At 34.4% G+C, this 22,972-nt stretch overlaps 2 protein-coding genes across 2 annotated transcripts in view; both read right to left on the bottom strand.

The window, feature by feature from the left end:
• The window catches only part of LOC106130298 (interference hedgehog), a 46,054-nt gene extending 35,928 nt beyond the window's left edge, over positions 1-10,126 (bottom strand). Inside the window, exon 1 of the mRNA XM_013329113.2 lies at positions 9,963-10,126. The gene's annotated coding sequence lies outside the window, so the exon portion shown is untranslated. The remainder of the gene's footprint in view (positions 1-9,962) is intronic.
• A 3,611-nt stretch (positions 10,127-13,737) lies between these two features.
• Positions 13,738-22,859, bottom strand: LOC106130317 (hypoxia up-regulated protein 1). The gene is made up of 9 exons (XM_060948172.1): positions 22,700-22,859; positions 22,272-22,588; positions 21,489-21,631; positions 21,118-21,278; positions 20,611-20,765; positions 19,736-19,946; positions 17,355-17,587; positions 16,598-16,709; positions 13,738-16,183 (listed from the first exon to the last, which is right to left on the bottom strand). Exons 1-9 carry the CDS (start codon positions 22,712-22,714, stop codon positions 14,783-14,785), a joined length of 2,748 nt encoding a protein of 915 aa, XP_060804155.1. The 5' UTR covers positions 22,715-22,859; the 3' UTR covers positions 13,738-14,782.
• Positions 22,860-22,972: the final 113 nt, after the last annotated feature.

The raw sequence follows: 22,972 nt of genomic DNA, 5'->3' as shown, positions 1-22,972 counted from the left end.
CAGGGCTTACAATATCGATGGAGGTCGGGTTTCACAACAAACTGGCAACGTGGCATCGATTCTATATTCAAATGCACCAATGCACGTGCATGTCGTATCAGGTTGAGGTTATTCAGCTTCGTTGTTAGAGGTTGGTGGTGACTGGAACAGTTAATAAAAGAACGCCGCTGCCATTTTTAAATTATAGTAAACGAGCCGTATTACGTATAGGTATCTACTACACATAACTAATAAGAAAACGCCAGAAAAAATAAAATTGTTTGAAGCTGGTTACCAAATCTTTTTTTTTTGGCCATTCAATAATTTAATGAAGGATTTATAAAGTTGACTACGGGATTATAAGGTGAGCATTTAAAGACATGTCTAACATGCAGAACATTCAGTTATGTCCTCTCCCCAGAATAATGCTTCAAATCCTGCTTTGTGTCCGTCCCACAAACACATTCTAGGACTTTATGCACATAGTCTAGTCTTAGGTAAAGACAAACTTGTTTATCATATAACAATAAATGACTAAAACTAACACCACAATACCATAGACATACGAATTAGGTTGAAAAGTAGTATTTTTAATATTCGATTGTACTGTAGTAGTGATTCTTAAAAATATCCCTCCAAAACCGTCAGCTCAGGCAGACATACGCTCATAACGCATTCCAAAATTTTTATATAAGATTAACATTGATATAAATACATACTTACAATATGTAGAAAAGCAAAGAGAAGGCAGGAGGAGCAAAATCTGTTTAGTTTTTTACTTGTCAAGACAGATTGTATTTTAAAAATTTACATAGCGTAGGTACGGCCGTTACGAAAATTTAACCAAACTCCTTTATGTCTTGTAACTATTGGCTTTGTCGACCTTGTAAAGTTGTTAGAGATAAGCTATGTATCCTTTACGAATTTACATGATTTTAATAGATGAAGTACTATGACTGGTTTGAGGCTAGAGCGATATTTCACTTGCGGTCATTTCTGTGCATTTAGTTTGGCCATCCAGGGCGATGGAGCGGCATAATCGAATAGGATGCCGTGGAAAATTTATATCATTTCTGCAAAAATTCCACCAAGAAGGGTTTTATTTATAAAACATTGAAGGCATTCGAATGAATAAACTTTTATTTAGTTGAATTATTTATGGCAAATATACGTTTATTGTTATTAAGTGGTATATATGTATATATGTTCAATATCTAGGCATTGTTCTTTAGGTTACGAGTACTACACTTACATACAGACATACATACATAAATCACACCTCTTTCTCAAAGGGGTAGACAGAGACTACATACTTAGGTTACTTATAAAGTTATTAGTACGCTAGCTAAACCATAGATATGTAGATTTATATTTGTATATTTTTTTATAGAATTTCATGACAGAGATTTTTTTCCTTTAATTTCAGTATTTTATATACATTTTTTAAAGGCAGGAAGAAAACAAAACAGGTACCATTTAGAACTTCGTGGTAAGTCAAAGGTGTGATAAAAATGTAAATATTCTTCTTTTACATAGAACAAACATTCAATAAAATTATATCTATGTATCGGAGATCTATGTTTAAATAAGATGATTTGGCTCGGCCTTAGGCATCCATGATATATTAAAGACATTCCTCCCAACATCCCTCATGTTCCCTTCGCAGCCTATTATTGAAGCCATTTAGGAAATAGCCTCCTTATGGAATAAGAGTATTAGTAGATGACTATCGAACGACTAATCTGTTCTAATATTTCTTTTCGTTAAATAAAAGTTACCTAGACGATAGGACGCCATCGTAGAAGGTAAAAACAAAAGCAGTACCTAATGCAGAAAAATAAATCCACGAAGTGAGGTTTATAAAAAGCCGAGAAATCAAAATGTAAAACCCTAACATATATGTATTACGTATCTGTAAAAACTGCCAACAGTCTCGAAAGATTAAAAGCCCATATTTAAATAATTAAAATAAGGCAGGTTGCTAGCCTATCGTATAAAAGAAAAATCCCAAGATTATTAGCCTATAACTTACTCGTATAGCAAAATGCAGAACGATGTGTTCTAGTCTGTGTAAAAACTCATGTGTATACAAGACATTATAATGTTTTCAACGTCCGCCTATTTCTGTAACTGTGAACGCATTTCTCTTTTCTACACTCATCATTGAACAAGTCGAGAACCAGCTTTTGTAGGTGGTCTCAACCCATTACAATTTTAAAACCATCAATGGGATCGTTGTCGCGCGGTTCATAACTCGACTAGACAACTACATTTGTTTTATGACGATATATAAATCCAATTTTACCGGATTCTACGCGATATTTCTTGAGAGTAAACTCGGCGGCAGATGTTGAGGGAGAATTTTATAACAGACATGTCGTGTGGTAGCAGAAATTAACTTAATAATTACTTGGAATAACGACATATAAACTTCATTTCAATTTTAAAGCAATTAGAGTTGGTCATACCTATGGACATATTAAGGTGTTTTAAGCATATGATCAAAATCCTACTAATTTTAAATGCGAATGTTTGTGAGTATGTCAGTATGGATGTTTGTTACTCTTTACTACACCGATTACGATGAAATTTGGTATGTGGGTAGCTGAAGGCCCAGAATAACATATAGGCTACCTTTTTATACCAGAGTTCCCGCGGGATTGATAGGGTTTCCATGCGGACGAAGTCGCGGGCGGCCTCTAGTGAACAATAAATCCATTTAAATTTGAGTAAGTGGAAAGTTTCGAAGTTTAAATTGATTTTCTTTTTTATTTCATTCATATTACTTTTTGGCATAACATCAAACGCTAGCCTCCATCCATAACTATTTGGCTGTCATAAGAGTGTTGAAAATCCTACTAATTCTGAGTGTGTTTGTTACTCTGTTACGCAAAATCTACTAAACTGATTTAAATGAAATTTAGTACACGGGTAGAATACCTAAATAACGTTATATTCCGTACGTTAGATTTCATATAGAGTACGTTTTATTCTGAAATTCTTATGGAAGCAAAGCCCCGGGGCACAACTAATACATATACTTAGGTATAAAAATAAAAACGATATCGCAACATTCGCAACTGTATAAAGTTACAGCACACTGGTTATAGTCTCAAACGATTTGAATAAATCTCAGCCTAAATTTATAAGAAAATTATTCTATTTTCGTAAACCTGTTGTTGGATGGTAATCGTCGAATTATCAAGTAAATGTGTCTAAATGTGAAGGTAGATGTGGGAGGAAACAGTACCTAAATCGGCTTGTGGCTCTAAAATAAAATCATTATGAGCCTAATTTTGTACATTTTGTTTCAATTCTGTTGGTATATTCCAGAATCCTAACTTTTTTACACATTTTACGTAAGGTATATGTAATGTATTTCAATATAATTCGTATCGTCAAGTCAAATCTAGGTTATACATATTGATTGTGTAAAACAAAGTTAAATAAAGAACTCCTATCGTCTTTGTCGTCACGAGAAAAGTTAGAATAAATATTATTCGTTTAAGAATAAAATTCCATAAAATCTTTGAATACGATACGTAAGTATCGTTTTACATGAATGTTGCTCAGCACATTAGCTGAGAAAATATTATAAGCGTTTTATTTCACCAATAAAATAACTCATATACTTAATATTCGTCCATGTATATATACATATATAAATACTATACAAGCCAAGCAATTTATTTTGGAAAAATATAACAGTACAAACAACATAAAATTTGAGTTCCCGCCAAAAAGTCGCCTTTAAAGAGTCATTGAGTCTATGCACGTGCTATTTTCTACCGGCGAAGCAGAGACCACCCCGAATAGGGAAGCGGAACTGTCAATGAGATATTTTTTACCGTCCCCATTTCTAAAATTACTATCGGGGTAATCGAGCCATTTAAAAAAAAATGGCACGTACGTACTCGTAACGCGTGCTGGAGTACCACAGAGCACTGAAGAGGGTCTTCCTTGCTCTGTGTGCTAGGTTTAACATATTACGTAGTGGAGGTAAGATCTCCTTCCAGAATTTCTCCATAATTGCAACCACATCGTTTGCGGTTTTTGTATGTTTGAGTTTGATAATATATTACATATAGGTGTATGTAACCTAGCACATACTAGGAGTCTATTTTTAAAAAGTTTGGCCTATGTTTCCAGCAGGTGGACAGAGGTATATTTAGGTATCACTACTTCTTTACTTATAAATCCAACTTATTTAATTTTGCCTTATCCTAATGATGTCATGAGATCGGATTCCTCCACTCACCTGACTCATTGAAACTTGTTTGCCAATACCTTACCATAACAAATTCGTCCACAAAAACATAAGTAATATAAAAAGCATTCGTTTTAGCTCCTAATCATATCACATGTCATTCGCTAGTTTTAGGGAGTCTATTTTGAATGGATTATAAAATTCATTAGCGTTTTTTCAGTGTTCAAGGCTCTGTCTACTCCGCAAGGTTATGCCTTGCGGAGTACTTTGAGACTTTTTGGTAGCATATAAGTTAAATAAAAAAAATTAAGTTGAAGTTTATTTGTATTTTATGCACCAATAAAATAATTTATTTCTTTATTTGTTTTCAGTAATAAAATAATTATCTACTTCAAATATAATATTTCTTAGGATAAGACAATCATATAATGTGATTTTAGACTTGTACAACTGTGCAATAATCAAATACTTGCATAAAACTTTAGGTAGGAAGTTTGAGCTATAGTGTAAATTATTTTAGACTTAATTACATTTATCCAGTTGGCAACAAACTTTGTAAATTAAATTATTATTATTATTAAAATGGTTTTATTCAAATTAGAGAACCAATTATAACGTGAAAGTAACACGTAAAATTCACATCTTCCAAGCATATAAGATTTTATGACATTTTCCAACATTTCCCTCATAAAGCGGCCGCGCAGGTACGTCGCCAAATTATTATATGAGTTATAAAAAAATGTTCCGCAGCTCTGGCTTCGTCATATTGAAATGACGCATTTTTATTTTCGTTTTAAACGACTCAATAAAATGCAAGTGGAATGGTATATGAAGAGTTTGATATGATCCTTGCTTTAATTGGAATTTTAATTCATGTGCTCGTATCAAGGTACTGAAACTTTAACCATTCAAATTTAAAAACTCAAAAATTTTTATACATTATTATAGGATACTTCATATCATTAATAAATAGTCAAATCTTTTGGTTTCACAACATTGGTTGACGTCAAAAAATTACTTAAACCTAAGTTTACTGCCGCTTCCAAGGCATCAGTGCAGAAGAAGCGGTACCTAACAAACTGCACTGCAGCATTATCTTCAAAAACGTCAGAACGAAATCAGAATAATACTACACACATTTCAGGCCTACATTATAATCACATACCCCTTGCGGGGTAGACAGAGCCTTTATTAGTACAACATTTTCCCGATTTCCATAATCGTAGCAAAGCCACTTATATTTATAGCACTTGAATATTCAAAATCTAATTAAGGTTTTATAAAATAAATTGGGTTTTATTTTTAAGCTCATTTTTTTTTTAAATACCAGTTTTTTTTAAAGATTACTTTCTTGATTTTTTTTAAGCTGAAACTAAAAGGACCCAAACAGTTGTCTTCAATGAAACAAAACTGTATAGGTCAAAGTTATCTGCGAGCCACTGTACGCCTGTCAATTGAGCTACTCCGAATGCAGATTATACGATGCAAATGTTCATATAGATAGGAGCTACTCGACGTATGACACTGATCTTGTTACGAGTAGCTGGTCTGCACTACACTGTGACTGCATGTAGATAATGCTGTTGCCTTAAATGAATAAGTATTGGGTACTTCATTTTGTTTAAATCTCGCTTATCGCTTTATTTTTAATTACGAAATGTTTTATGATGATAGAAAGTACATGGTGTATGAACCTAGTAGTTATACCTACTGGTATGACAAACTCACACACTCATACATACATAATTATATTGACGTTTATACCCCTTGCGGGGTACACAACTCATATTAAACTAATAATAAAAACATAAGATTTGTATTTTTTTATGTTTGTAACGAATAAACTCCAAAACTCCTGGACTTATTTTCACAAAATTTTGACAAGCACAAATAATGAATAGACTTCGGGAGTAACATAAGCTACCATTTTTGCTGCAATTTAGCATTGGAGCGTCGCCCCGCACTAAAGCTAGTCTAATATATGTGACAGGTGACTCCGTGACTTAATGGTTAAATATTTTCTGTGATTATCGAGGTCTCGACTTCGATCCAAAGCAGAATTTTCTGATAAGCTTTAGTCTCATTTTATAAAAATCTCATGGTAAAAGGCTTAAAACTTTTTTCAATCTCTGTGATTAAGCGTAAAAATTAAGTAGGTGTACATGTTTAATGCCGAGATCTCCAATATACATATAAGTTCATAGGTATATTTAATCCCTTTGACAAAGCCACAATGATACATTATGTTAGTTAGCCAAGTTCTAGACGTATTAACTGCTAGTTGGAAAAGTTTTCAAAGCAAAGCATTATTATTAAACATTATTTCCGAATCTTAACATGTTAGCATGAGCTTTTTCAATAGCTGTTTCCTGACCTGACAGTTGGTACTGAAAACTTCGCTCAAACTAAACGCGACGCCTAAGTAAAATTTATATGACTAAAATAAATAAGTATATTTTCTACTTAAGTAAAAACCATTATTCTTAGAAATGTTTACTTGTTATTGCTATAGAAAAAACGGATCCGAAATAAGACATTATTTTAATAATATTGATTTTTTCCCATTTTCGAGAGAATTTAAAGAAAAGCCTATATTTAACCTCTGATAGATATACATATTAAATTTTATCAAAATCAATCCAGTGGTTAAACTCTAAAAGCTTTATATTTAGAGACCAAATTTGGATGTATGGATTTATCGGTAGCGCGAGCGAATAGGTAGGTATTTTTACTTCATATTATCCTCCTGATGTCTATAGAAAATTCTTGCTTTCTCATCGAGATTTTCTCATTAACATTTCAATGTACGTTTCTGGAATCACGTACGCTTCTACTTATCGAATTGTTTATTAATTCAGCACCGAACGTTTTCCGATGTCACTTGTCGCGCCGATCATGGCGTCACGTTATGTAGGTAAGTACGTACGATTAATGATTTACTACCGTCTGCGCAACCGTCGATTATACATTGTAAATCAAGAGATAATTGATGAGAGATTTTGGAGTGGGAGGATTGTTTTTATTAGATTTAGGCACGTGCCTCTTGGGCTCAACAGTTTACACCACGGACAGAATAAATTATTCGCACAGTTAGGTAGGTAGGTATATATACATTATCGAGTAATATAAATTTGAGTAACTTGAATTCGACGCTAAACGAGAAACAGTATATTTATTATAAAAACACGTTTTATTATGAACTAGCTGTGCCCGCGACTTCGTCCGCGTGGAATAGTTATTTTGGGCATCATTGAAACCCTCAAGGATGAATAATTTCCCCCGTCTTTTTCACATTTTCCATCATTTCTTTGCTCCTTATAGTTGCAACATGATGTTGTACAGCCTAAAGCCTTCCTCGATAAATGGTCTATTAAAGGCAAAAATAATTTTTCAATTCCAACCAGTAGTTTCTGAGATTAGCACGTTCAAACAAACGAACCCTTCAGCTTTATAATATTAGTATAGATCAAAGAAAAGGTTTATTAACTTAGGATTCTTTTTGTAGACGTGAGCTAGCAACCTGTCACTATTTGAATCTATACAGCTATACAGCTAAATGTTTTCAACCTTTTCAAGACTATTAAATAGGCTCTGTCTACCCCGTAAGTGATAAAGAGTATATGTATGTTGATTATGTATCCGGCATCTAACTTAATTAAAACACAAAGCAATTTGTAGATATAGCATTCAAATGTTTGAGTACTTTTTTATTGTTTTATTAAGATAAATTCAAGATGAAACTGAATGCCAGAAGGTCGTTATCACTGGGTAAAGTCCAGCACAATTCGATACCTTATTTATTTTATTCGCCTTCTACAACTACTGTGATGTCAGGAAACTTTAGATAAATCTTTGACATAGGTAGGTACCTATACAATTTTTAAACATCATTTTGATTAGGTAGATATTATTTATTTATCTTTAATTTATTGGTTCCAGGCTGGTCTGGTAATCTTCCTCTTCCCGTGCTGATTGTAAACATCAAAGCCTCTGTATTCTTCTTTTTGGCAATTTGCTAGCAATCTGTCACTATTTGAATCTTAATTCCTTCATACCATTACAGCGGACTTCTTCTACTACTTCTTATCAAGACTGCTGGTATTGTCTGCTCCTCAAGGTATATACACGGGACAGTATGTATGTATAGTTTATTTGAACTACTCGGTGGGAAATCCTCTCTTAGTGCATTTCTTGACCAAATGCCCTGCATGCCAAATCCCTAGACGCAGACTGTTTGGCTGTGTATATCAGTCAGTCAATGTCCTTTTTTATTTATTAGATATATATTTGAATCACCAGGATGCCGCTAACGGTTCTAATGTACTCTAAACTATATTTATTTTAGTCTTCCTACTCTAAATTTGCATGCGGTCTCTTGTTTCAGACAGTCTCGGTTTTCCCAATGAAAAGATGTGAAATTGTATCTTCTAAACATGGTTGACCTTAAATAGTCCATTCAATCGAACAAGACACGGAACTTCAATTGCTTTCTACACATTGCAGGGCCAACCTGTTTCACGGTACTAAATGCATTACCCATAGACATTTAAGGTTAGTAGACGAAACGGGTCACTTTCATATTACTTGCCTACTATTCTATTCTAATTATTTTCGGAATGTAAGCATGATCATACATACAGATTTTTTTTATTATTCTTAAAGTGTCTATCAATCCACTCAAAACTTCTTAATATACAGATAATTTTTTTATTTACTTTATTATATAGTGTTTTGAAAAAAACATATCTTAAAGCTTTTAATTGACTATTTCTTTCTCGTCAGTACTTACTTCTATTGCACCTAATAAATTTTTAGTTATCTTTGGTTATAAATTGTAGCACGATTTTAATATAAATAAACATCTCAAACAAAAGTCAAAATGTAAATGAGTACTTATAGCTTAATTTGTGATTTGTATTTGCCGAATGGTCCCTTTAAAGTGTCCTAAACAATCAATTGAAGGGTTAAGTCATAAAAACAAAAATAAGGTAGGATAGGTTAAGTAGCTAAAAATTATTGTTTGGGCTGTTGTTTTGTCTGTTTTATACATGTCGGTGGTCGTTGCATAGGATTTCTTTGGCCAGTCGAGTTCAATACCGACCGGTCCCTACCCTCGTACTCGTAATAAACCTTTAGCACGGCAGTTAAGCACTCGTAATTAGGACCAAACTTTTATTGACCAAATGTAAGCTTTTACTTTTACAGGTCTTTTTGTTTAAGATTTTTTTTATGACTTTTTCATTTTGGCCTTTGCTTATTCATAGGTACTTCGTTTACTCATAATATGGATAAATAGATAAGTCAACAATAAAAATTCCATAGTGATATAATTAAAAATTGCAACTATTCCATGACGTTTGGTCTTCATTTTAGATAGTTTCTGATAAGTAAACAAATGATAAAGACACTACACTTTTTTAATTTTACACGACTGGACAGTCGTGTAAACTTTAAAGACTTTAAAGAGTAGATGCATTATCTAAATATTTTTTTTTAATATTTTTTCACAAACAATAGAAGTATCGTGTTCTACAGATCTTTATAACGCTGGTCTATTTTTAACTCCGGCATGACAAATTATAAGAAGTCAAGAGTTTAATTGCTTCGCAACGCCAATAGAGTATGATGGACGCAATTGTATCAATTGGAAAGCAATATATATTCGATAAAACAGGCCGCAAGGTGCGCCTGCGCACCCGAGATGAGTGAGTTGAGGTGCATCGCATTCTTCCAAGAGGGACGGGAGGCAATGGGTTGCATTCTTAGTTATTCTTACCGTTTCACACGAATCTCTCAAACTACTCCTTTTAAAAGCTCCAAATACACTTTTATAACATATCCTTTGTATCACCCTGTCAAAAATTAACAGTAATCACATATTATTGTAAATTATTTTTGTTTACATCACTACACCGTCGCACGAAACGCACACCCGACTGGCCGGCTTATAACAAGCGAACTGGATGTCTGTTTGTAACGCGGAATGCTGTTATCCATCCCTGTCTGACCTTCTCCATAAAAAAGCACTTCTCGCTCACTCCTATTGGGAAAGGCGCCAGTTGTAGGCGCGGGCGCCGACTCCTTCTCAGGAACGTGAAAAAACAAAAGCTCTTTTGAAACAAGTTACGGGTAATGGGGCTTTAGGTGCCTGTCAAGATATTGTATGATTTAACATTTATTTGAGAAGTGTGCGAGAAGGCTTACTGGCAGATAAGTCAGATAAATGATATCATAACAACATTTAGATAAATAATTTTTTTAACTTATCTAAATGTATGTCGAAAGACGCTACCACGAATAAATAATTACCCTAATTCTTATGAAAATAATAATAAAAGTGAAACGAACTTACCTTTGCCGGTATAACATCCGCTTCGAAGGACCATTTTTTTAATTGCCAATAATTCATATTACTCTGTCAGATAAAGAAATGTTCTAAATATTTTACTGAGATAATGATTTCCATGAAACATAACCACAACAATGGTATGATACCTGTGCACAGTAACAAGATACAAAGGTCATTAGGTTCTACAGTAGAGCTGGTTCAGGCGCATTCCTAAGAAAATAGATAAGTACTACCTTTTCCCATGTCAAAGCTAAAGACGTGCTTGCCTTTTATCTAAAACGCAACCCTTAGGAATAGAGTCGCGATTTTTTGCTATAGCTTTAAGAATTTTTACACAATTTTGCATATACCTACTGAAAAAAATAAGCGTAGGTATTATATTCTCGGAAAATTATATTACAAGTATCCGTAATGCTAAATACAAAAATAAGTTTTAGGTATGGGTTTAGCAACTGGACGAACACCTGAAGACTTGACTGGCCGAGAAATAACATACATTTATGTATAAATAATATTTATTTGCTCGGTTTTACAAACCGCCGCGGCGCTAAGAGCAAAAAGCAGCTATTGAATGAAACACAGTAATTTTAACGACTGCTTTGCTGCATTCCTTTGCTCACAACGTTTTCCAATCGAGTTTTAATCTTTTTTATTTCTCGTCTCAGTGATACCTACATATACTTATTCCTTAAGGGGTAGATAGAGCCAGCAGCCTCGAATATTGAAAGGCCACGGCCACGCGGGGAAGACTAACTGGATGCAGGTACTTTCAAAATCTTCTTTTGCACTGACATACATAATTCGCGGCCCAAAATTTAAGCACAATAATAATCTCTGGCGCGAACCAGAAATTGGCAAAACGTGAACTATGTTTGCAACATTTGAGATCATCAAATGATATATCAATAAACTATATTAGCCCGCGGCTCCGCCCGCGTGAAACGTACCTAATCACTCACTTCCGTAACCGCGGGAATTTCGAAAAATCCTCTCCTAAGGCCCATTTGACAACATAAGGAACATATATTATGTATATATGTACATACATTATGTATATAACATCACACCACTTTCTGCTTCATTTTTCCACTTGCCACGATCCCTAAATAAGTACTTCATTCGCTTCATCCACAATGATAATTCCCTTCATGCAAGCTCATCGCTTAAAAGGAAAAGATTTAGTAGCCTTCCCCTTTGGTCTTCAAATAATTATGGATTAATTTATCACGCATCCAATCATAACTATCGATTAGACAGTGCCGTTCGCTCTCTCCCACAAATCAGGCTGGTTCGCTGCCATTCTATGATGAATGAGACCTGTGATTTATAAGGTTCATGTATAAACTAAACTAGCTTCCGCCCGCGGTTTAATTTAATCGACCGTTAAGTCATTTATAGGTTTGAAAATTAATAGATTTCATTCAGCCTTATCGTTCTCAATACCCACATTAATTACTGAATACTTAGGATTTTATAAGGTTTCTGCTCAATGATGTCAATAACACTGGTGCTAGACCCATTTTTCTATTGTGCAAGAGACTTTTAAAAGCAGTGTGGTTCCCGAAAATAGGATATCTACCCTTTCTCATGGATGTCGAAAATGGTGACTAAGGTAATAAGCTCATTTATCCAGTGCAAGCTTCCAAGCTGGTCTAGAAGTGAAGACAAACATAGCGTGTGTAAAAGTTAATTAGGACGTTTAGAACTTGAATCCTTCACTATTCACGATCTGAATCGCGATCCATGATTCAGTCATCTAGCGAACGAAAAGTCGTGATATTACCAAGTATTTTTTATTTATTTGTGCATAGTAGTAGTTCAAATAAATACATACATCCCTTTTCTTATTCCTATTGGTGCCAAGAACCACACGGCAAAGGAATAGGATCACTCCATCCCTTTCCCATGGAAGTCGTAAAAGGCGACCAAGTGATAGGCTTATATACTTGGGATTCCTCTTTTAGGCGATGGCCTAGCTTCCTGTCACTATTTGAATCTCAATTCTATCGTTAAGCCAAGCGGCTGAAGATGGCCTTTCAGTCTTTTGATGACTGTTGGTTCTGTCTACCCTGCATATACCCGCATAGACGTTATTATATTTATTTATCATATATATTTATTCCTTACGGGGAAGATAGAGACAGTTTTTTGTTAACTTAATACCTAATGACAATGAGGTTCAAATAGTGATAGGTTACTAGCTTGGTTGGTTCAAATAATAAACAAAGAATTAAGGATAGAAATGCTGATTCCATCAATTCAGTGCAGATTGCAAACGCATAGACGTGCCCACAAATCAAGTGAGTTCGCCGCCATTGTGTGATGAACGCGCGGTCACTGATTTATAAGGAATGATTTCGAACTATGATTTCAAGCTTCTATTTATAACCCATTATATATTTTTGACGAAACATACTGTAGATATTTGTCTGTATTTTTTGACGAAGCATGTCGCTGACAATACCAACTGTATCTTTTTTGACGAAGCACGTCGCTGATAATACCAACTGTCTCTTTTTTGACGAAGCATGTCGCTGACAATACCAACTGTATCTTTTTTAACAAAGCGTGTTGATGATAAGTTGATATCTATGATGATTATGTCATAAACTAGTTATTGAGATTTATAACCCTAATCGTTATATATTTATAAGAATAGAATATTAATTCATATGATAATTTAAAATTGACCACTTATTGCCAAAACTCAGGGAATCTTCATATTCCCGAACTAAAACCAAAAATTAGCTTTTAAATTCCTAGTTATATTAAATGGTTGGTAACGCATCACGGAAATTGAATGCGGTTTTCTCAAATGTAATTAGTTTGGGATTTAATAAAAAATAACCCAACCACAGCTCTTTTTATTGAAAGACAGTGAATTATTTTTCACAGCGATTTCGTTATTTAGCGGGCGATGCGATCACCGGCTACAGGTATGCGCATATAATTGGTCTTACCAGATTATGCGTATGTACTAATTAGCATGCAGATTTATTATTTGGCTATAAATTAAAAACTCCATTACCCATCTCTCTCTCTCTCAATCTACTTAAAATATAAAACTTAGTAATTACTTACTCTTTGTAAGGACCTATGACAATGAAATGGTAAGAAAAATATGAACATGTGAATAAATTTCGCTCGCTTCGACACCCGGAACATTCGCAGGCAAAGGCTAGTTTTAATAAAACAACAGTAATTTCATTCATCGTATAATTTATTTCCATTTGCGACTGGATACTGAACAACTCTCACTTAGACGTAAATTCGTTTGTTCCCATGCTACAGAACCCACGTACAATTAATATTACCACTGTAATATAGAAGTCACACATCTCAAATTAACATGTTCATATAAATTTTGTGCCATATAAACACGTAGTACACTCGTGTCGTGAAAAATGAAATGCGTAAGGAATAATAGCTAAGAGGACAAAACCTATAAATGTATCATGGAACGCTCTTAAAATGCAATTATAAAAAAACTGACATCATATTACCAAAAATTTACTAAATATAAAAATTACAATAGTTATAGTTATAGAAATACAATAATCCTAGAAAAAACAATTAAATTGCATTCAGTACAACGAATTCACAGGAAAATAAATCTGTGTTATTGGATACAGGCTACAGAAAAATGGAGAGATCTTTCTTTTATTTCAAGTTGCGCGATATTATATATCGACAATAGTATAATTTGTCGACTCTGTAGCGGGAACACCAACACACAACTTATAGCCTTTATATATCACATAAAGATTAATTACAATAAATATATAACGTTCCTCGCGTCATCTGTGTTTGTGGGGCCACTGGAAAATCATAGAAAAGAGAGAAAGCCGCACTTCCAAGTTCAAACAACCAATAAAAAAATAACCGAACAATAAATAGATTTTTAACGGAATTTTAGAAAGGCGGCCTGTCTGATTTGAGATTGTGAAAAACTATATGTTCGCTTTTTGAAATGTGGTAAAAAATTATTAATACCTATAAAAAGTTTTTATTAGCTAGGTAAATATTATATATTTGTGAAGTTATAAAAATCTCAACTTTAAATACTATGGTGCACACAATACAAATTTTTTGCATTCTATCAATTAAACTGTCTATATTAGAAAGTTAAAATTGGGAAGAGTAAAATCGATAATCCATATTATATTAAGAAATAATTCGAAAAGCGAACAGACAGTAGTTTCAAATTAAAAAATAAATTAGGCTAATACAATAAATTACTCCACTCATTATAATTCGGAATGTTCGTCATTGCCGTCGGCCAGCTGCGGGGGCGCCTCTGTCGCGTCCGCCTCTTTATCCGCGTCACTCACTTCGGGAACACTTTCCGGAGATTCCTCTTGTGTTTCCGATTTTTCCGGCTCGTCCCCTTTGCCCTCCGGTTCTATCACCGTCTCAGTTTTATTATCGGATTCTTTCTTTACCGGTTTCTTCGGCCGCCATATTTTCATCTTGCTCAACAGATATTTCACTTCTCTATCTAGACTCTGTATTTTTTCTCTTATACTATCGATAGTTAATTTAACATCCTCATTTTTCTTTAACGCCTCCTGTTCTTTAATAGATTTATTTAACCAAGTTTCTGTTTCAATTATTTTGTTTTCTAGAACACTTATTTCTACGTCAGTGAATATATCTTTATCGGCATTCACCTCTTTAGTAAAGTTCTTGGCCATTTTGAGGAATTCATTGGAGTTATTCAACATGGAGCGCATAGAAGCGATGGCGTCAGGTCTTTCATTGTGTTCCCAATGTTTATAGAATATCGGGTTAGTTTTATCTTTCAGCAAAGCCAATTTTTCTTCGAACATTTCAGTGGGCGCCTCGTAGCCATCATCATAAAGCCATTCAGATACTTCATTGCACAATTTTTTGATCTCTTCTATTTGTTCCGGCGTTCCACATTCAGCGTATTCTTCCATATCAATCTTCATTTGAGCATCTACTACGAATGCTTCCAAGCTGTTAAGTGCCGATTCTCTTTCCGTTCGCTTCCTATCTATCAAGTTCAATTCATTGATTTTTGTCTTCGAAGCCTTGAACTGATCAGCAGTCAACGGTTGCAAGTTCAATATTTGTTCTTCAGTTGCAATCGGTTCTTTCAATACCACTATTTTAGGTTTAGGCTTCTCAGTTTCGGTCGCGTTTTGTTTTTCACTCGCCGTCTCATTAGTTTTCAAAGTTTCATTTTTATCTGCTTCCTGAGGCGGTTCCTCTGTTTTCTCTTCCAGTTTTTCAGTTGGTTCTGAATCTGAACTGAATAATTTACTGATTGTGCTACCTATTTTAGAGAGGGTACTATCTTTGTCTTCGTCTTCAGCTGTGACAGTTTTCTCGGCTACAAATTCTACATTGACTAGGTTAAGTATTCCTGAATCGTCCATGTTGAAATGTGCTTTGATACCCTTGTGTTCCACATTTTCTCCAGTATGTTTTGCTAGAGCTGCGCCTACGCCGCTTAGCATTACTTGTGTTAGATTTAGAGATCCGATGTATGCCAATTCCGAGGAAGGGATGTGGTCTAATTCAGCGTAATTGACGTTGAAAGTGAAGTCGTCAATGTGTTTATTAAAAGTGATTACCTTCTTTTGTGGATAGGGATTCATTGGGCCGAAGAGGGTGCGTTTTATCTGTAACAATATGATTTTGAATAAAGAAGATGCAAATAAAATAAAAGAAATAACAACCTTATAAAAAAAAAAAACAAATAGGACCTAACTCCCAGGTATGTTATTTCAATTTGTATAAAAATATGTTAGTAATGGCCCAAAATAGTTTTATTTGGAAATAATTAATATTTAGACGAAAGAATTCCAAAGGCAAATCGAAGAAAACACGGATAACATAAAATTCTTACCAATTCCTGAAAAATGAGAATGAAAATATTTTAACAAGTCTTATCTTATACATGTTATGAAATAATGTAATTATAAAAAAAAACGAATTACAAATTTAATATTCGCTAGAAGTCTCTGTACGATAGCATGCATACACGATAACTTGCATTTACATATTAAATTGGAAACTATAAGATTTTAACTAACCAATTTCTCATTGCCGTCGACATTCCTAGAGAACACCACTTGTATGGGCAACACCACGGCGTCGCGGACGTTCAGTGGCGCCACCTTGTAGCCGGTGGCTAAAGACGCCGCCCTGTAAACAAATCATATTCAAAATTGGTTGTTACTGGCGACTTCGCTCACGAAAACTTTGTTTGGTGTTGGCACTTGAACTACTGCCATTTCATAAAAAAACCATCAAGCAGTTTATACGTGAAAGCGCTTCAAGACTTTCGTATAATTATAATATTACACCAGTATGGATATGAATTAAAAGGTGTTACCATCATAAACAGTCTCACTTAATTAAACAGTTTAATCATCGCTTTGCATAAAATTCTACAATATGAAAATGTAAGCGATCCATCAGCATTCGAACGAGCGGTAATTTCATGTTATTGTTATTAAACGAGGTGGCGGAATTGGTAGATTTGTTCTCGTGTTCTGTAAGCGAATTCACAAGAGTAACTCACTGTGTGATCTGTTATAGTGCTATGGGCTGTGAGTAAATGAACCCAGTTGCCTACCGCTTGCTGTTCCATATCAGATCACATTTCTGTCCTATATTTTGGAATAAGGTACATTGTTTTTATTTTGTTTCTTTCTTTTTTTATTATTATTTTATGTGAATCATTGTAAGTATACTTATCGCATTAGTGTAATACTGTTAGGATAAGTATAAAGTTTGTGAATAAGTAAATAAATAAATGTTAACTGCCTATCAGTCCACCATTATCACCTGTAAACAGCGCCCATGGTGGCCGCCTCGTCCGCATTAATGGACCTGGCGGGTTCGTGTCCGACGGCGGCCGTGAGCGCGGCGTGCACGGCGGGCGCCCGCGCCGCGCCGCCCGCCAGCACGAGGCGCGCGCCGCCGCCCGCGCCGCCCGCCGCCGCCACCGCGCGCTGCACCACGCCCGACACGCGCGGCCATAAGTCGGAGCACAACTCTTCCAATTCGGCGCGAGTTACCTACGAAATCAGTCCAAGATATATAGAGGGAATATAAGACATATTTCCTATCACTAACACTCGTTAATAAGCCCCCCAGAAAAAAACAGACCTTATCTTGTCAGACAATATTCAATTAGCAGATTTCACACTATCTAACAGTTACAACAATTTGGTGTTGCTTTATCAAATGTAATACTGACACACTAATTGACAGATATGCTGCTATATTCGGGCCAAGTTTTACTTTATATAATTCCTTTATTATTAAATAACACACAGTTTCATATAAATATCGGATAGCCTTCGAATCTTGTAAATTATATATTGACTCTGATCCTCGTAGAGATAAAGATGTTATATTTGTATATAAATAAGATAAATAGGCACAAAGTGATCACCCAAACAAAAGCATAAACATATTGTGTATACTAAAACGGGAACTATATTTTCTATCACCAAAATTTATATTTGTCATCAAGTTGTATCACCTAATAAATAGATCTATCGCCACGAAATATTTTCGTTCTCAGATAAACAAAAATTGTTCCCAGGTATGAATTATCAAATTAATGTTAATATATGTGTAAAATAAGAGATCGATAACCAATAAAATTATATTGAATTACATGAATATAAACTTCGTTCTTATAATAATAGTTTTGTTACTTAAATAATAGCTCTGTGCTCAGAATGGTAGATCTGTCACCAAATAAATCGATTATCGATCCCTGACTGCGACTCCTTTTTATTTGATATTTTGTCACCAATACAGTAGTAACATTTTATTTCGTTCAGATATTAAATTAATAGTATTCGTTACCAATTTAATACATCAATTTATAATTTTAATGAAAAAATGATCAAAGGGGCGGAGACAAATTGGCGCGCTTTAAAAATTGACCAATCCGGCCTCAACGATGGGTAGTAGTTAACTATTGATTATTTTAACTTTAATTAAGTGTTTTATCTACTATTCTGCTAGCCATAAGCCAGCTATTTTAAACCAGCGCTGATTGTTCAGTGGTTATTATTTTTAAGAATAAATATTGATTATTTTAACTTTAATTAAGTGTTTTATCTACTATTCTGCTAGCCATAAGCCAGCTATTTTAAACCAGCGCTGATTGTTCAGTGGTAATTATTTTCAACAATAAATATTGATTATTTTAACTTTAATTGTTTTATTTACTACTCTGCTAAAAATTTTATTTAAATATAATTTATACTACCAGTGGAAATTTAGATCCTTGGGAGTCTAGTTAAGTAGCAGAATCTTTTGGTTGAAACGATGATGACAACCCTAATTTTTTATTTGAACTTAATGCAATTTTCTAGTAACATAATATGATTTATTGGTGATCTCTTTAAATTAGTTTGCTTAAATACTTATTAGGACACACCTATTATAATACATACAAAAACATTTATTTGGTACTAGACCTTATATCTCAGGATTTTAGGTGATTTATTGTGGAACTGATTTTGCATTGTTTGGTGACTACATTTTGGTGACAGATCTACTATGTTGAGGACAAACCCTATTATTTAAGAAACACAAAACTAATTAAATTGGTGATAGCTTAAATGATACCCTACTAAAACCTGTAATTATTTTACCTAGATGAACACGTCATGTCTCAAATTGTTTGCCCAAAAATTTTGTCCCAGTGTCTTTCCAGGCACTAAAGAATAGGACCACTTCATATCTTTTCCATGGATGTCGTAAAAGTCGACTAAGGCATAATTTAAAACAACTTGGGATTATTTTTGTAGGAGATAAGGTAGGAACCCGTCACTATATGTATCTCAATAACATTATTAAGCTATACAGTTGTTTTTTTTTTATTATTATTAAACTTAGATATTTTTACATTACATACATTTAACTGCTACAGTGTAACAAAAACCTTAATATGTAGGTTTGAACGTACACTGTTTAAGTGGGCTTTCAGTCTTTTTCAAGACTGTTGGCTTCATCTACCCTGCAATGTTACTAGACGTGATTATATGTATGCATTATGTTATTTACAGAGATAAAAAAAACTCATCCATCATTACAGTACATTTTGGATTGAGTATGTAACAAACATTTAAACAATTTTTTTCATTGATCTTAAGCATCCCAGCCAACTCCAATAGGTCTTATATATATTCTTTAACCCTTACCAATTGCTTAAAGTCTTTATCATCCAACAAGCTTTCAATCTGCGCGTAATGTTCCGTATTGGCCGACAATACAATCTTCAATCTCTCCGCCTCCCGCAGCAACTTCTCCATGGCACGGGGCGAAGCCCTAACATCACCGCCGCCGTTAGCCTCCCACGCTTTGATCAGGTGCTCGCGCAGTCGCAATGTAATTTCGTGACCTCCCAGTGTCCTGAAAAAAGCATGTTGATATACTTAAAAATAAAAACTATGCTACTAACACTTTATCCCATTATATGTAATTAAAGAGCCAGGAGAAGAACATAGACTACTTTTCATTCCAATAAAAACTAAAGTTCTCATGGGATTTGCGAAAAACCTGTATTCTGTAGGTGGCGCTTTATTCGTGCGAGCGAAGCTGGGAGTAAAAGCCATTACCATTTTTTTGCAAAGCTTTAATTTAGCTTTCCACCAGGATTTTAAACCTCTTTTTCACACTGAAACAAAACAATGTAGTTTGCGAACACATGTTTACGCCACGCTTTCAATCTGACAATCAGAGGATCATAAGGAATTATTTTCCTCTATATATTTTCACTAATACTTCCTAACTGTGAGGCCTCAATCTGTATAATATAACAATGTAAATATAGATAGTGTTTCCCTCTACCACTTCTGTCACCATTTTCCCATAATAATAGTAATAAGCAGGCCTATTAAGATAATAAGCAGAGCCCTGGGCTTGAGGACATATCCAATACAAAGGATATGAAGAAGATGACTATCTTTTATCCTTTCCATTGCCTTTATCTTGGACTTTGTTACATACATACATAATACATGAACTCTCAGTACATGTACAATCTCTCAGTTCATGTAAAATCATAAAATCTCACCTATCAAAGCCGACGCCCAAGACCTGCAATTGGGGCACAGTCTCCACATATCCCCTCTCCTTCGTCTTAACAGTTTTGTACTCCACTAATACCGCTTTAGTAGACGCGGCGCCCATGTCGAAGAACAACGTGTGCCATGCCGTCTCATTGATTTCCTGAAAAAGAGTATGTTCTTTTTAATCCTAAACATGACTTTGTTGGTAAGTAAAAACATTTCTGTCGGAACATACAAATATGAACTTTTTCTGAAATTCACTTATCAATCCATTTCCATTAAAGGGTCAGGTCAAAAGTACCCGAAACCGCCGAGCTTGTATGAAGAGAGTTATGAATGTGGACGAAGCGAAAGAAGTATGCAGAGATCGTGGCAAGTGGAAAGAGGTAGTCTCTGCCTACCCCTCCGGGAAAGAGGCGTGATTTTATGTATGTATGTATGTATGTATCCATTTCCCTCCCTGTGCTGGTAGAGACATAATTATATTACAAATAGTGGAATCTACTGCTTACCTTTCTTCTAAATATTCCATAATTGATAGCAATCCCAGTGTAATCATTGATCAACTGCAGCACATTCAACCCGGCTAGCGTTGCCGCCTCTTTGAGGGAACGCCGTTCTGCCTGATTGAAATACCCGGGCACAGTTATCACACATTCACTAATTTGCTGGCCTGGAACAAAAAATTTAAATGTATTTTGAATTATCGTTTTGTTCACAAATTAACTGACTTCATCCTCAACATTATAATGAATCATGATCAGAAATGATGAGGATCATGGCAGGAATAATAAATGTTGTCACTGCCTACCACTATGGAAAAGAGGCTGGATATCATACATGTATGTATAATTTTTGACACCTCAGTTGTTCATTCACTCACCGTGACTAATTTCAGCAAATTCCTTGGCTTTAGCCAGCAATTGTGCTATGAGTTCCTCTGGTGTAAACCTTGTGTTTTCATCATGTATAAACTCTGGAATTCCTCTGTCATTTGCCACTATATTATAGTACGGATAGCGTTTTCTGAAAAAAAAAAACTAATTGTAGTTTTCTACTTATGATACATAACTGATTATTAATTTTAGAAACCAATAGTTGAATATCCATTATTTATAACAAAGTAAGATTAACAAGGCTAATAAACAGCAAAACATACAGCTGAACATGGCCTTTATATTTGAAGACTGTTAGCTCTGACTACAATTGCAATTAATTGTATGTAGTGATTAAATGTAAGTTCAATTAGCGAAGAAAAAGGAAATACAAGAATTAGGTGTAAAACTTGATTTGAAAGTTGGCTTTTTAATACATTATTATTTTTTAGTAAAAATATGCACTTGAGCAATGAGAACAAAAAGCACATAGTAAAAATGTGACATGATGATGAAATTACATCATCAAGTACCATTTTTGAAATCAATGTGAAAGCTATTTTATTGCAACAATGAATAATGGAGTCTTTTTATAAACTGAGTTATTGTTGATTAATTGAATCCAGACATATAATTAGTTTCTTCACAGACTTGGATTGGTGTCAATCTTGAATCCTTAGATTGCAACTAGGGATCAAGATGAAACATGAAGTTCCCTTGCCAAAAAATAATAGGATTTAATGTTGATTATGCAAAGAAATGCAACAACTGATCAATTAAAGAATACTTACTTATAAGCCTGCACCATAGGGTGATCATATGACTTTCCAAGGAGGTCCAACAAATATTTGTATGAGTTTTTAGGGAACCTTACGCCCACAGTGACAGCATCTTCCCCAAAGGTACGGACCCCATCTCTGAAGGCCACGACAGCTGGAGTCTTCCTCTTTGACTCCTTATTCAAAACTATCTCCATTGGCACGCCGGGTGACACAATTCCAATCTTCATCCATTCTGAGCCTAAATCGATGGATATTACGGCCGCCGCGTCCGTGTACTGACTTAAAATTAATGGTAACAACACCAAACTGAGCATTCCATACATGTTCTGTAAAATGTAAGGTGAAAAATCAGAACCATTAGAAGGAAATAAACACATCGACGATTCCGGAAAATAGTTATTTGAAAGCTATAATTCCATTATGAAGCCTGTACTTACAGTACTGAAGATCATTTTCTCTGTTATGAATACTCATTTATCTCTTAATGATTGGCGTCTTTTCTCTTTTAAATGGAAAGATTTAACTTATAATATTATTTTCAACATGAACCAGCTACTTTAGTCCACGTCAAGTTTAACGTGTTTTCTTCTTTTTGGTTATTCACATAGTTGCCAGATTAAATAATACCATGACACATGATTTAAATTCTCCGTAAATAAAAAAATATTTGATTTCAAGTGGATATCCAGATTTTTTTCATTAATATTTCT

Source organism: Amyelois transitella, chromosome 15 (genome assembly GCF_032362555.1).
Source record: "Amyelois transitella isolate CPQ chromosome 15, ilAmyTran1.1, whole genome shotgun sequence".
NCBI classification, from domain to species: domain Eukaryota; kingdom Metazoa; phylum Arthropoda; class Insecta; order Lepidoptera; family Pyralidae; genus Amyelois; species Amyelois transitella.
This window is presented reverse-complemented; position numbering and strand designations above follow the sequence as displayed.